General features: G+C 40.3%; 1 protein-coding gene across 8 annotated transcripts in view; it reads left to right on the top strand.

Annotated features, from left to right (window-relative positions):
* The window catches only part of agap1 (ArfGAP with GTPase domain, ankyrin repeat and PH domain 1), a 322009-nt gene that overhangs the window by 228531 nt on the left and 79903 nt on the right, over window positions 1–13575 (top strand). For all 8 annotated transcript variants that reach the window (XM_060919024.1, XM_060919026.1, XM_060919028.1 and 5 more), the window contains 2 exons: window positions 8945–9049; window positions 12885–13050. In XM_060919024.1, the coding sequence (XP_060775007.1) occupies window positions 8945–9049; window positions 12885–13050 (271 nt within the window). The remainder of the gene's footprint in view (window positions 1–8944; window positions 9050–12884; window positions 13051–13575) is intronic.

The following is a 13575-nucleotide window of genomic DNA, read 5'->3' as shown; positions in this document are numbered from 1 at the left end:
TCTGTTTATTTTTAACGCTAGACACATTAGGAAGATGTTTTAAATGTGTCTACTTAGTTTTGAGAATGCTTCTCAGGAGTCAGTTTCTGCAGAGGTGAACTCTCAGCTCCCAGCGCGTCGTAGGTTCTGGTGTGCATCCAGTTAACAGATGAGGCTGAGTGGAGTAGGGATGGCAGATGGGGAGGCTGGACAACATGGCTTACAGCTGTAGTGTGGTAGGGAGACGATCACTACTGACACGAAGAGTGTAAAAAGAGCTTGATGGCATTGCTGGCACAGCGATATAAGTGTTTGTATATGATGAAAGTTGTGTCCATGATGCGTGTCCAGTGCCTCCTATGGTTTGACTTAATGTGCAAAATATGGACTTAAAAAAAAAAGTAATAAAAAAGACACTCTGGTACTAGTATAAAAAAATCCATATATAAGAAATGTGTGTTTTGAAATGTTTAGCCTGTATATAAATGGTGGTTAGGTCTATAATGGAAAGCGCTTTTGCTAGTTCAATAGTGTGTGCATCATGGTGGGCTTGGCACCTAGCCTTCTTTCTCAAGCATCCTTCAGTCTCTTGACACTGCAGGTATGTAAAGGAGGGATTAATTTCTACAGTGTCAGAAGGAGCCTGTACACGCCCCCATGCACGTACGCGCGCGTGCACACACACACACACACACACACACACACACACACACACACACACACTTTAGCAGATGATGGGCCTCTTCAGTGCCAGAGTCTGTCATCTCATGAGGAGATCAATCAGTGAACTGCATACATCACGCCCCTTGCTCCCTCATGCACTGCCCATGGCCAGTGATCATCTCCTGCTCTCCATTTCCAGCTCATAGGAACACGGTTTAACAGCCACACCATTACGTCATCTAATGAACAGCATGGACATAATAACTAGGCATCCAGTTCACGATTCGATTCGATCTATGATATTGGGTTCACGGTTTGATTTTCACACAATATTTTTGAAAAAAATTTAAATGAAGAAAATTTTATTACCAAAAAAAGCAACATTTTCCCCATATTCTTTATCAAATTAAATATTCCTTTTGTTCAATAAAAATAATCTTTTGTTTCATTTTCTTTGTATCCAACAATAATTATTACCTACATTTATAAAAGCTGGAGTAAAATATAATAGCCTACTAACTAAAATATTCCTTTTATTAAAAATGAAAGCTAATAACCATTTCTGAATAAACTTTTATGAACATTTGTACTATCTCCATTTTTTCCTCTTTTCTTTAGCTATCAGCAGTCTGTAAAAAGAGAGCTCCGATTTCTGCTTAAATTTATTTGTCCAGTCAATCGCACAACAGCTCATTCCTATTTTACGTCTGTTTTTTGTATTTTTTCACAGCATTAGGACTGTGTTACTTCTGTCCATGGCGAAATCATGTGCATTCCTATTACTGTATGTTATTTTGCCCTCTGCTGTATAAACAATGCAGTTACAGCTAGGAAAAACTGAGATTACACAGCCTGATAATAAAAACTGAATCATGATTATTTCATCGATTCAAATAGTCATGAATTTGTATTGCGATTTATTCTCACATGATATATTGTTACATGTCTAATAATAACTGGAGAAGATATTTACACAGCACGATATCAACATAGATGACAGGTACATACTTTTACTGCTTTTCAATAAGCTATAGTATTAGCATAGCAGCGTTAAAAGTCAAAACTAAACTAGGTATATTGGCTAAGAAACAAATTACCTGAAATACAGTGTTACGGAAGCAAAGTTAATGATGAGCAATGTGCGCTTAAAATATTACTCCATTAATACAAGGTTTTATTTTCTAGATGGTTCTGACTTCTTAATCGTAGACAATTAATAATCACATCCTGAGCATACTTTTTCCAATAATGGTGCCACAGCTTTCCATTCCTGTTAGCCAAGAACAGGGATCTGAGGCCACGTTGGCCACAGGCTCATTGAAACCGGACAGCTGAAGTTTGCATAATTATTGCCTGTTTTTCCACCCCACCCCCTTCTCCCAATCTGCAGCTGCCCAGAGTCAGTGAGCTTGTTGCACAATGTAGCTTCAGGTTCCTGTTCTTGGCTGTTGTATCATAGCAGTCTCCAGGTTAATTATGGTGAGATGCTTTTCAGCTCAACATGGTTGTAAAGAGTGGTTATTTGAGTTAGATTGTTGTGCATGAACATCCTTAGTGATCAGCAGTTTCTGAAATACTCAAAGCTCATCTGGCATCGAGACTGATGTTAGCAGAGCACCCTATAAGGCACAGGCTAGTGTTTCCTTTTGGAGTAGGACACTAATTGATTTGATCATTCCCCGTGGTCTTTTTGCTCTTGATTTCCCTCCCTACCATGAGCCCAAGACTCCCTGCAGACTCATACTTTATTTAAAAAACATCTTCAAGCAGTCCTCTCTCCTTTCCCTTGTTTGTAACTGTTCATATATTATTACTCCCACAAACATGAACCTCAGAGCCTATCTGCGTGCTTCAGCTTTTTAAAGTGGATGGTATTAAATGGCACAGTATCGTAGCGTTAGATATTATTAATGAAGCTGTAAGAATTTTTTTGTAGCATGGCTTGTTATCATTTTGATGTAGAAAAAGATGACATTCTGCATTGATTTTTATTTCTCATAGTGTACCATTATGCACACGTGTGTGTGTGTGTGTGTGTTTTCGCAGTTTATTTGTTGCTAGTCAGATACTTATCAGTTATCGTTTCCTCCTGCACTGAAGGTCAACTCTGAGCTGAGCTAAGACCTTTGTAGAAATGGCTTCGTTAGAACCTGCTCCTCATTAAAATGGTGCAAGCGGGGCTGGTGGTAATGAGGCTGGGGCGGGCTTCCACTCTGCACCAATTAAGCTGAAGAGGAGCGCCTGCTCCTGCCGTCGCCCCACTGAGGGGGTGTGCCAAGGTCAGCGGTGGCACCTGGACTTACTGTGACCACTCGGAGCTCTTCCAATCACCAGCTCAGCTTTGACCTGATGCTTTGTTCTTATTGACCATCAGTGTGACAATCTCTGTTGTGTTGACGAACAAGTTATTACAAGTGTTAACACAAATGGTCCGTTTGTTCAATTATTTAGTCCTGAATGTTAGCCCGCTGAATTATTTTGTCTAGTCCCAGCTGGACAAATGCACTCTTCTCCCCAGTGTACTAAAGACATGTTTGTATTGAAAACGACTTTGTTATTGAGTTGTCGAGTGTTTTGTAAAATGGCTAACTACTGTTGTGATGGTCGCCAGCTTTGTTTACGGACCCCGCGTGACTCCGAGTGGGCCGACATCTGTTCCACGTTCTTAATTAGCTGATAATTACAGCAGAGAGGTCTGCACAAGCCTTTGTCAGGCGCCTGACAGAGGCTTTTTGCAAGAGCATTTCGACAAATTAATTTCAGCAAGTGGCGCTAATTGAAAGATGGTTTGAGACAGAGCACGAGAATGGCTCAGAGAATAGAACGGCAAGATTAGGCTGAAGAGCAGGAACGACAGTTTGGCTGTAAAACGCTGAAAGGTTTCCTCAGCTGTCTGCATGGACACGGACATATCACTCGTGCTTGTTTAATGATGTATCTTTCTCTCAATTTTTTAAAAACTATCCATTAACTAATCTTTTTTTAAGCACATTTGGTATCTTCACTCTGTTAAAATGGACTTCTTAGACTGCCTTTTTTTTGCATGTTGCCCTTAAAACTCAGTCGTTCTCAAAATAAAAAAGGATCAGATAAAGTCTGTTCATCATAAAGGGAAATTAGTGCCATGCTTGTAATTGTGTGTTGTGGTGCATGGATGGGCACTGAGCTGTGTGAATTTGACAAAGTTTCACCCCCTCTGAGCAGGGTGCTTTGTAAGGAGTTAAATTGGATGGTTAATTCGGGTGTTATTTACCCTGTAATTCATTAATTTGGCCCTGCCATTGGCAGCGGGCAGGCTGTAATTTCACGCTTCGCAATAAAAGATGTCTCATAATCTGCTTCATTTAGCACCGAAAGAATTTAATGAAATTAACTGCGGCCCTAATTAAGACGGCGAATATTAAAGACCCACTATCAAGCCTTTAACGATTGCGACACGATCCGCCTTCCGTGGGATTGAAAAAATATCATTTCCCTGGGAAAGGTTGTCACCGCTTCGAGCCATTTTGACCAAGATGGCAATTTTGTCATGCAAGCTAACTTCCTGCAAATTAGATTTTTCCTTCTTTCTGCATCTAATTTTTTTTCTTTCTTTAGTTGAGAATAATTTAACCGTAGTCAATGATGGTTGAGTGTTTTATATTTCACCCATTTTTGTGGTGTCTTCCTTCTGACCTTGATGTGATCTTGTCTCTGGATAGTTATTACTCACCGCTATGGACAGCTAAGCTTCATCCAAATGAACTGGTTCACTGCAGATGTAACGTTCACTTTCCTTGTCAAATTAAAGTAACAGTACAGAAAATTGTCTCACATTTCATGGGCTACTTGTACCCATTTCTGTAGTGCTTGCTGGAAGATGAGTCTCACTTGTGATCTTTTCTTTGTCCTGCCCTTTTTTTTCCTTCTTTTTTTTGCGCTCAGGATATTGGTTAGTTGGGCGTGTGGTTGTCAGCAGTGTGTCAGTGTTTTGTCAGGAAATGGCAGTTTAAACATCTGTTAATGATAAATGTCCTCTGTGATCAGGGCTTCTTGATGTCTGCGCCAGGCAGATCAGATGCCGCGAGTGATAGAGCAGCTCCAGCATTGGATAGATATTCTCCTAACTGGTTCCCTTACACCACACAGAGGGACTCTGACAGGCCTGGAGGCAAGTGTGTGTGTGGATGACATGTTCAATTTAGCCCTCTTTTCTCAGGTTTTCCCAAGAACAATAAGCCAGCTCTGGGTGGACGTCTGCCTCTTTGTTGTCCATTTTGGACAGTTATCTTAAAGTGGCCTCCAGCTTTTGTTTGAAGTAAAGGAGGAGATAGTGAAAATGAATCATGGGTGATGCGAGCTCTGTTTGCACTGCTTTCATGGAGGAGATTAGGAGCTTTTGTTAGGGTTGTGATCAGTCTGAGTGTCTTGTATTTTATGTCAGGGGAATAAGATCAGCAGGTTTTTTTTTTGTGGTACTATATATTTTATCTTAATCAGTTGATCACTGAGGGCGGCACGGTGGTGTAGTGGTTAGCGCTGTCGCCTCACAGCAAGAAGGTCCGGGTTCGAGCCCCGTGGCCGGCGAGGGCCTTTCTGTGCGGAGTTTGCATGTTCTCCCCGTGTCCGCGTGGGTTTCCTCCGGGTGCTCCGGTTTCCCCCACAGTCCAAAGACATGCAGGTTAGGTTAACTGGCGACTCTAAATTGACCGTAGGTGTGAATGTGAGTGTGAATGGTTGTCTGTGTCTATGTGTCAGCCCTGTGATGACCTGGCGACTTGTCCAGGGTGTACCCCGCCTTTCGCCCATAGTCAGCTGGGATAGGCTCCAGCTTGCCTGCGACCCTGTAGAAGGATAAAGCGGCTAGAGATAATGATAATGAGTTGATCACTGAGTCATGATTTTTTATTATTATTATTATTATTCATTCAGTCCCACCTATTGGCTTATTTTTAGCTACTGTTGATCCTGACGTAGCAGTAAAGGGTGCAGGTACTAATATCATTGACGCTGCGCTGGAAGCGTGTTTGGGAACAGAAGCGTAGTCCAGGCGAGGAAGTGCAGAGATTCGTTTTATTTATCTCTTCCATTTCTGTGGGACGGAAAGACCTTGCAGCCTGTCACACCATGGCAGGTAAAATAGGGGCAGGCAGGGTGTCACTGGCTGGCGCCTTAAATAATGAGCGGCGACTCCCATCAGCGAGCCGACGTGACGTTCAATTAGCCTCTCATGCAAAATGATCGCCTGTCATTTTTCTAATGAATGAGCAAAACCAGTGCAGGAGGACAGAACTGACACTCGGAGCAACACAGCAGGCCTGCTGAGAGCTCTGCTGTCAAATAATCACTTTCTACTCCTCTAACACACGAGCACACCATCATTCATTCATACTCGCTCCCCGTTACACCAGGAGGCTTCCTGCTTTTTACTTTCATCTGCTCACTCGTTTACTCTTACCTGTGAACAGCAAGTAGCTTTGTCATTTCAGCCTCATCCAGCTGGTGCAGGATCCAGAAAGGAAACGGGCTTCCATGACCAAGCAGCTCCAGAACACCACACACAAAAACACAACACTCTCTTTGTCTGTCTGTCTTTTTCTTTCTTTCTGTTTCACAGAATCTTTTGTTCTCTTCATGCTCTCTCTCTATTTTAGTTTCTTTCTTTCTTCCTTTTTCCTTTTCTCACTGTATCTTTTTTGTCGTACCACTTCTCTCTATCCTCTGTCTCTCTCTCTTTTGCAGTATCTCTCTCCCACCCTTTTTTCTTTCTCTATTTTGTAGTGTTCTCTCTCGCTCTGTATCTCTCCCATTTTTCTTTCTTCCTCTCCATTTTGCAGTCTCTCTCTAACCTCTTTCTTTCTTTTGTAGTGCCTGTTCTCTCTATCTTCTCACCCTATTTTGCAGTATATCGCTCCCATCTTTCTTTCTCTCTATTTTGTAGTATTTCTCTAACTTTTTTTCTTTCTTTCTCTGTCTATTTTGCAGTATCTCTCATCCTTCTTTCTTTTCTTTCTCTCTCGCAATATCTCTCTCCCATCTTTTCTTTCTTTCTCTTTCTTTCTTTCTTTCTTTCTTTCTTTCTTTCTTTCTTTCTTTCTTTCTTTCTTTCTTTCTTTCTTTCTTTCTTTCTATTTTGCTGTATTTTTCTAAGCTCTTTCTTTCTATCTTTCTTTACCTGTATTTTGCAGTCTCTTTAACCTCTTTCTTTCTTTTGTAGTACCTCTTCTCTCCTTTCTTTCTTTCTTTCTTTCTTTCTTTCTTTCTTTCTTTCTTTCTCTTTCTATTTTGCAGTATCTTTCTCTCCTTTCATACTTTAGTTCTTTCTCTATTTTGTAGTGCCTCTTCTCTCTGTCCTCTCTCTCTCTCTCTCTCTCGCAGTATCTATCTATCTATCTATCTATCTATCTATCTATCTATCTATCTATCTATCTATCTATCAAATATGCTTTCTCTCTCTATCTGAGTAGCTATGGGTCATTGCGTTATTTTAACTTTTTTTTTTTTTAAACTAAAAGCCTTGAGCATGCTGGTGTCTTAATCGTGACATTACATGCTCTTGGAATGTATATATTTTTAGAAGAACATTTTACTTGTACTGTTGTACAAGTAAAATGTAATATGCTTTAAATCTGTTAAATTGTTGAATCTGTTTTGAAAACATAACATGACACACAGCAGAAAATACTCTGTCTCTTAAACCAGAAAGGGGTGGTACATGAAACTGAGACTAGCATGAGCTAGTGCCTTCTCTCTCTCTCTCTCTCTCTCTTTTTCTTGGTTAGCTGACAGCAGGTTTAGTGGTGGCATTTCTGTTGTTAGGACATGAAATGAAAAATAAAATCCTTGTCAGGTCGTATTTTGTGCACTGCAGGATGCTGGTCCTTTCATTTCCAGTACAAGAGCAAGAGCCTGTGAGGATTAAAAAAAAAAAGAAGGGAAAAAAGGAACTAATCCCATAATGCATTGCGATGTGCAGATCACACAGAGCAGACGGTTGGTGAACCAGCCACCTAAAATAATAATAAAACTGGCTGGTGCAACAACACAAATATGCATACAGCAGCTTTAACCAAGGCACACTGCAGCTTCCACAGTCTGTTCACTCTCTTTCATAGATAAAGTGATGACCAGTCTGAGGTAACATTAAGCTTGCTATTATCATTCATCCAGAGTGCTGTGTCTGTGTTCAAGAGCATGAAGAACAGCATAGTAACTGTCAGGCAATTCAGTGCATCATTTCTTGCACTTCTATTTTTAAGCTTTGTTTAGACACCAATTAGCACATAATGGCAGTGAGTTTGTCGAAGTGCGACACTCGGAGAACGTGGCATTTTTATGACTGTTGAATGATGGAGGGAAAAGAGGAAAGCCAGCTCCTTGTTGTGTGTGGCGTGCTCCAAGGCAGCTGGGTCACAGACTCTATTAATATCCACCCTGGCTGCATGTTAATGTTTAACAAGTCCAGCGAAGTGACACGGCTGCCACTTAATTGCTAATCAGCTCACGGGTTTTATCCCTCGTCTCTCCTAATGAATTTGGCTGAAACGAGGTGTGGGTGGCCAACCCTTAAATGGCCAGTCAATGACGTGCGGGGGAGATAGCGGCTCACGCCGCGGCCAACACGTCTGTGTAGTCTCAAACGTGGCTTTTAACACTTCAGCAGCATTTTCACCAAAAGCTACAATCCTGTTTTGGACTAAATGCGTATTTCTGTTAGTTTTATAAACGAGGGATTATAGTAGTACTTAGGATTGTGATTGTGTTGTGGAACTTGATGACTGACTTTGTCATGTTTGTTCAGCCTGAGACAGAGCAGCAATTCCATTTTGTTGATATTGGAAAATGTAGCAAGAAATTACAGGTGCTGGTTGAAAAAAAAATCAGTTCCTTAAAAAGAGTATTCACACACTATTAATTCACATATTTTAAGATAAGCTTTCAAAGCATCATTGGGTAATTTGTAACTTGCAAGCAAAAGCAGTCAAGCCCATCTCCCGTTATTCCAAGAGAACCTTATTTAAAATTGTATCCACTATGTTAAAAGAAGGAGGAAACATATTTGTTAAATTGAGCTGGGAAGCTCTCTTGCAAAGCATAAAATTCTGTTTTGGTGCAAAATTCTGTTTTGGTTTAATGGTAAGGTAGATGATTAATTCTTTAATACTAAGTATTTTGTAAAGCTCGGATGCTAGAACGCTCCCAAACAACATTTATCATAGATAAAATGAGAATTCAGTCACATATAGGAAGTTTATACAGCACAAAGATTACTATTGCCTCTACTTCTGTGTGTATAATGACACCTTGTTTGTGTGTGTTACAGGGGATGCTCATGAAACGGAGTGGAAAGTCACTAAACAAAGAGTGGAAGAAGAAATACGTTACCCTTTGCGACAACGGAATTCTGACCTACCACCCCAGCCTGCATGTAAGTAAGCATCTCTCTCTCTCTCTCTCTCTCTCACTCACACACACACACACACACATACACACACACGTGGACTTCTGCACTGCTTCAGCGTTGGCATGATCAGCAGCGCATCCATGCTGTTAATTACTGGCTCCCTCATCTCCTGTTTCCATGCAGCTGACACTGATGTGCTGTATTAAGCCATAACAGCTCATCTTAATTGCCAGCTTGGTTAGAGTAACACACATGCAGGCATGATTGGACATCCTGTGCCACTTCATCACGTGTTCTTATCTCTCTGTCTACCCTGGAACACATTCCGACTAATCAAAGCCTCAAGTTATTCTCTAGAATGTGTGTGTGTGTGAGAGAGAGAGATGACCAAGTACATGAGGTCCTGGACAGCAGGATCTAGACTGACGAGTTCAAATATTGGCACAACCTTTGTATGAGTGATCATATTCTAATCAAATTTACTTTTGATATTTACTGATTATCACATGCATCTTTTAAACACCAAATACTAAAAAAGATCCAAAATGCATAAATCATTGTGGCTCCACAGTGACTCCAATGTAGAGTTTAGTTTTCATTGGGTTTTCACTCGTGTGTGGACCAAAACATCCTTTCCATGATGGTCTCAGTCCGGTTCCAGGTGAACGCTAGCAGTTTGAATGACCCAAATCGACCCAACTGCAGAAAGTAAACCAAACATGTCGTGTACTTTGGGTTGCGAGTTGCATCTCTTGTAGATACCAGCTGCTAAACTAAATAAAAAATAATGGGAATTAAATGCTGTAGCTACTGCTACAGTTATTTTAATTGCCTCTACAAAAGCCATTTATTTAATAATGGCTCCATGTTTTCTGTGCTTGGCTGATTTGTGATTTCTATACTTGTTTGGCATTTGTTTTGTTCCATCACTAGATTTCTAACCAATGAATGAAAGAGTTGTGCAAGTATCTTTTCATAGTTTTTGACTTTTCTGTTTGGTTTATTTAATTATGTGCAATCTGAAACCGGGCAGAATAAAAACTAAAAATATTAATTTTACTATTGGCTGTTAGGACCATTAGGTGTGAAAGCCAGGCTTGTAGTACTTGAGTCCAGGACTCGGACTCCAGTTAGACTCCTCCAAGGACTCATAACTCGACTTGGACTTGAGCACTGATGACTTGGACTCGAGCACTGATGACTTGGACTCAGACTCGTGCATTAACTGCATTAGGACTGGTAAATTGGAGATGAGGACTCAGATTTTTTTATTTTTTGTAACATGCCGTAATAATTTGGCATAAGATAAGTTAGGGCTCCACAGACAACACTGTGTGAAATTAGCAAATTAGCTAAGCATAAAAAATTGTGCTAATTATGCACACTTGAATCATCATGTCATTTCCAGTATTTCAATCTAGCTATTTTGAAACCAAGCCCTCATTTCTGTTGTGCTGTAAATTATAATTTAAAGGAAAAATCTATGATAAATAAGTCGAGATATTACTGATATAACTTTTGCAGGCACAAACAACTCTAAATCGATCAACAGATGGAGGTCTCTTCTTTTGCACAGTCATTCTGAAATATCAAATAGATTTTCACCTTGTATCAAATAATATTTTGCTCGTTTACCCTACTATATGTTTGACTGCACTGCCAGTAAGCACTATCTTGTCTGTGAACAAATCCCAGTTCCCACCAAGCACTACTCCAGAGGCTTCAATTAAATAATCCTAAATTGTTTAACTACACTGAAAAAAAAATCACATTAACACGGTTAATTAAGTAGATTGCAATAAATGGCATATAACCAGCTCCAAAACACATCCCTCTTGAAGGAAACATGGAAACTTGAGGTCTAAACACCTAACAGGCATTTGTTCGTTCACTCCAATTAACATTAAACCCAACGCTGTGTGGGTGATGAGTTTTGTGTGTGTGTTTTAAACACAAGTATTTATAGTCATTATAGAACATTTAATGTATGCATCTCTAGAGAGTGTGGGATTTAATCACATCTGTCTTACAGGCATTGTGACATGTTCACATGATCTTTTCATTAGATTCAGTTTTTCAAACACTTCAGATAAAAGGGGCAGTCTAATCCTTAAATCCCACAAGTGTCTTCTGTTTAATTGTTCCTCGCACTCAGCTGCATAGCATTTTCCCAGCGCACTTGGCCTTGATGTGACACAGAAACACATGTCACTCGATAGCTCGTATATGCAGGGTTTCTCAGCCTCAAAAAGCAGCAGCTATTTTTTTTTGCGCGTGTGAACAGACCACCCACAGCTGCTGCTCTTTGGCCATGTGCCAATCATTGAGCACTGTGTGTGTGGGGTGAGTCGACAACAAGCGCTGAGTGTCTCTGTCCCTTAGCGGAGGCCTACAAAAGGGCAATTCAAAGCCAAGTGCTCTCAACATGGCTTAACAAGCCACAGGAGAGCCCTTCAGGAGCGGCAGGCCAACAGCTTGCAGTCGGTAATTGCATCCCCATTAGCATCGAGGAACTTTCATCATCAACGTGAGTGAAGCCACGTGTCGAGCACGGGCTCCCTGCTCGGCATCTGAAACACACTGGCGCAGCGTGATCCATCCGCACGTGTGTGTGCTTCTAACGCAGTTTCCCCCCCAGTACGTAGATGTAAGTGGTATAGTGTCTGATGTATAAGACTATATTTTCCTATGGTGCACTTATCCTTATTCCTTTAATGAGCTAACGATGAAGCACTGAGTGTATAATAATATTCAGATGTAATGCTGCACCTGCTTCTGTGTAACCTATCCAAGCCATGGCATCATATACTATTTTAACACAAGATGAATTCTATACTACTCTCTGTCTGGTGTACATGATTTGACTATAATTGCCAGTTTATCATGAAATACTCTCAGCAGAGTTAACATGAATAGGCAATATAATTGCAGGATCACAAGGAAAGTTATAAAACCCTTTTTTCAGAGTAGTATACAGTAGCATTAAGCTCCAATATGACAGTACATGATTGAACATTAAGCTTTATCATCATCGGCCGCGTACAGACATGTATCATATTCATTTTGAGAATCCAAGCCCTGTAGAAAATCAGGCGTGCATTTACATCACCCCCTGTAAACTACTGTTTTAGATGTCCATGTTATAATGTTGGATGCACAAACTGCCCTATATCCTGGGGTTTTTATTCTATTTTCCTGTCAATCTCACTCTTGGTCCATGTTTTCATATCACTTTTAGAGCTGTTGTTCTTTAATGAATACAAGTAAGAAGAAGAACTTTTATTCATCACACGCTTGTGAAATTCCTCTCTGCATTTAACCCATCTGAAGCAGTGAACACACACACACATGCGCGCACACACGTGAGCAATCAGCACACACACATACCCAGAGCAGTGGCCAGCCATGCTAACAGCACCCAGGGAGCAGTTGGGAGTTGGGTGCCTCACTCAAGGGCACCTCAGCCCAAGGCCATCCCATATTAACCTAACTGCATGTCTTTGAACTGTGGGGAAAAGTGGGATAAGGTCTAATATACTTGACTAAACTTTTTTTTATTTGGCATTTTTCTTATTTCTTTTTGGAAGCAACATATTTCATGTTAATTTTTAAAATTATAGAATTTTATTTTCTCTCCTTTTTTGGTGCTAAATATGTAATTTTTGTAGATACTAACTAAAAGTATTCTCTATCTAGCTATCTAAATGTAGAACTCCATTTTCACATTAACACAGCAATACTATTTTGATGCCAGTTTTAGTTTATTATATTGTGAACACACAGAAATGTCTTGAAGTATCATGTGACATGACTGTATCTGTATGCCACTATATAGTAGAGTTTTGCTGTTTTGCTCCAGGACTACATGCAGAATGTACACGGGAAAGAGATTGACCTGCTGCGCACTACAGTCAAGGTCCCAGGGAAAAGACCCCCGAGGGCTATCTCTACGTGTGCAGCCTCCGGCCCCAAAACTAACGGCCTCGCCAAGGACTTGAGCAACTTGCAGTTAGCCCAGGCTCCAGGTAACATGCTAAAAAGTAGTAATCATGGCTAGTGGTAAGGAAATGACATGGAGGCAGTATCATTCATTTACTGTAAATGTTAATGTCATATTTGTTATTAATTAATTGTTACTCAGGATCTTTCTACATTATTATTATTATTATTATTATTATTATTATTATTATTATTATCCTAACATGTTTAGGACACTATTTCTCCTTTAGTTTTCAACCAGTCATCACTAAATTTCACATGCAGAATACCTCTGGGCTGAATTAAGTTGCTTTGACTTTTGGTGCTGATCCGGATCACCAAACTGGAATGATCATGAAAAACGGGCTTTTTTTTTTTCCTCACTAAGCGTCATTCTCTATCTCTTACCATTCCGGATCTATAGGGTACGGTGACCAGATGTCCCGGTTTGTAAGAGCTAGCGCAAATCACTGTGACTTTAGTCATACTATTTATCTGTTATTTAACTCAGTTTTGTATTTTGTTGCCTAATCAGTCCAGTCCACCTCCACCTTCAGCTCGTTTTCACACGT

Source organism: Neoarius graeffei, chromosome 4 (genome assembly GCF_027579695.1).
Source record: "Neoarius graeffei isolate fNeoGra1 chromosome 4, fNeoGra1.pri, whole genome shotgun sequence".
In the NCBI taxonomy this organism is placed as follows: domain Eukaryota; kingdom Metazoa; phylum Chordata; class Actinopteri; order Siluriformes; family Ariidae; genus Neoarius; species Neoarius graeffei.
The sequence above is the reverse complement of the archived record's forward strand: the minus strand, read 5'-3'. Positions and strand labels throughout refer to the sequence as shown.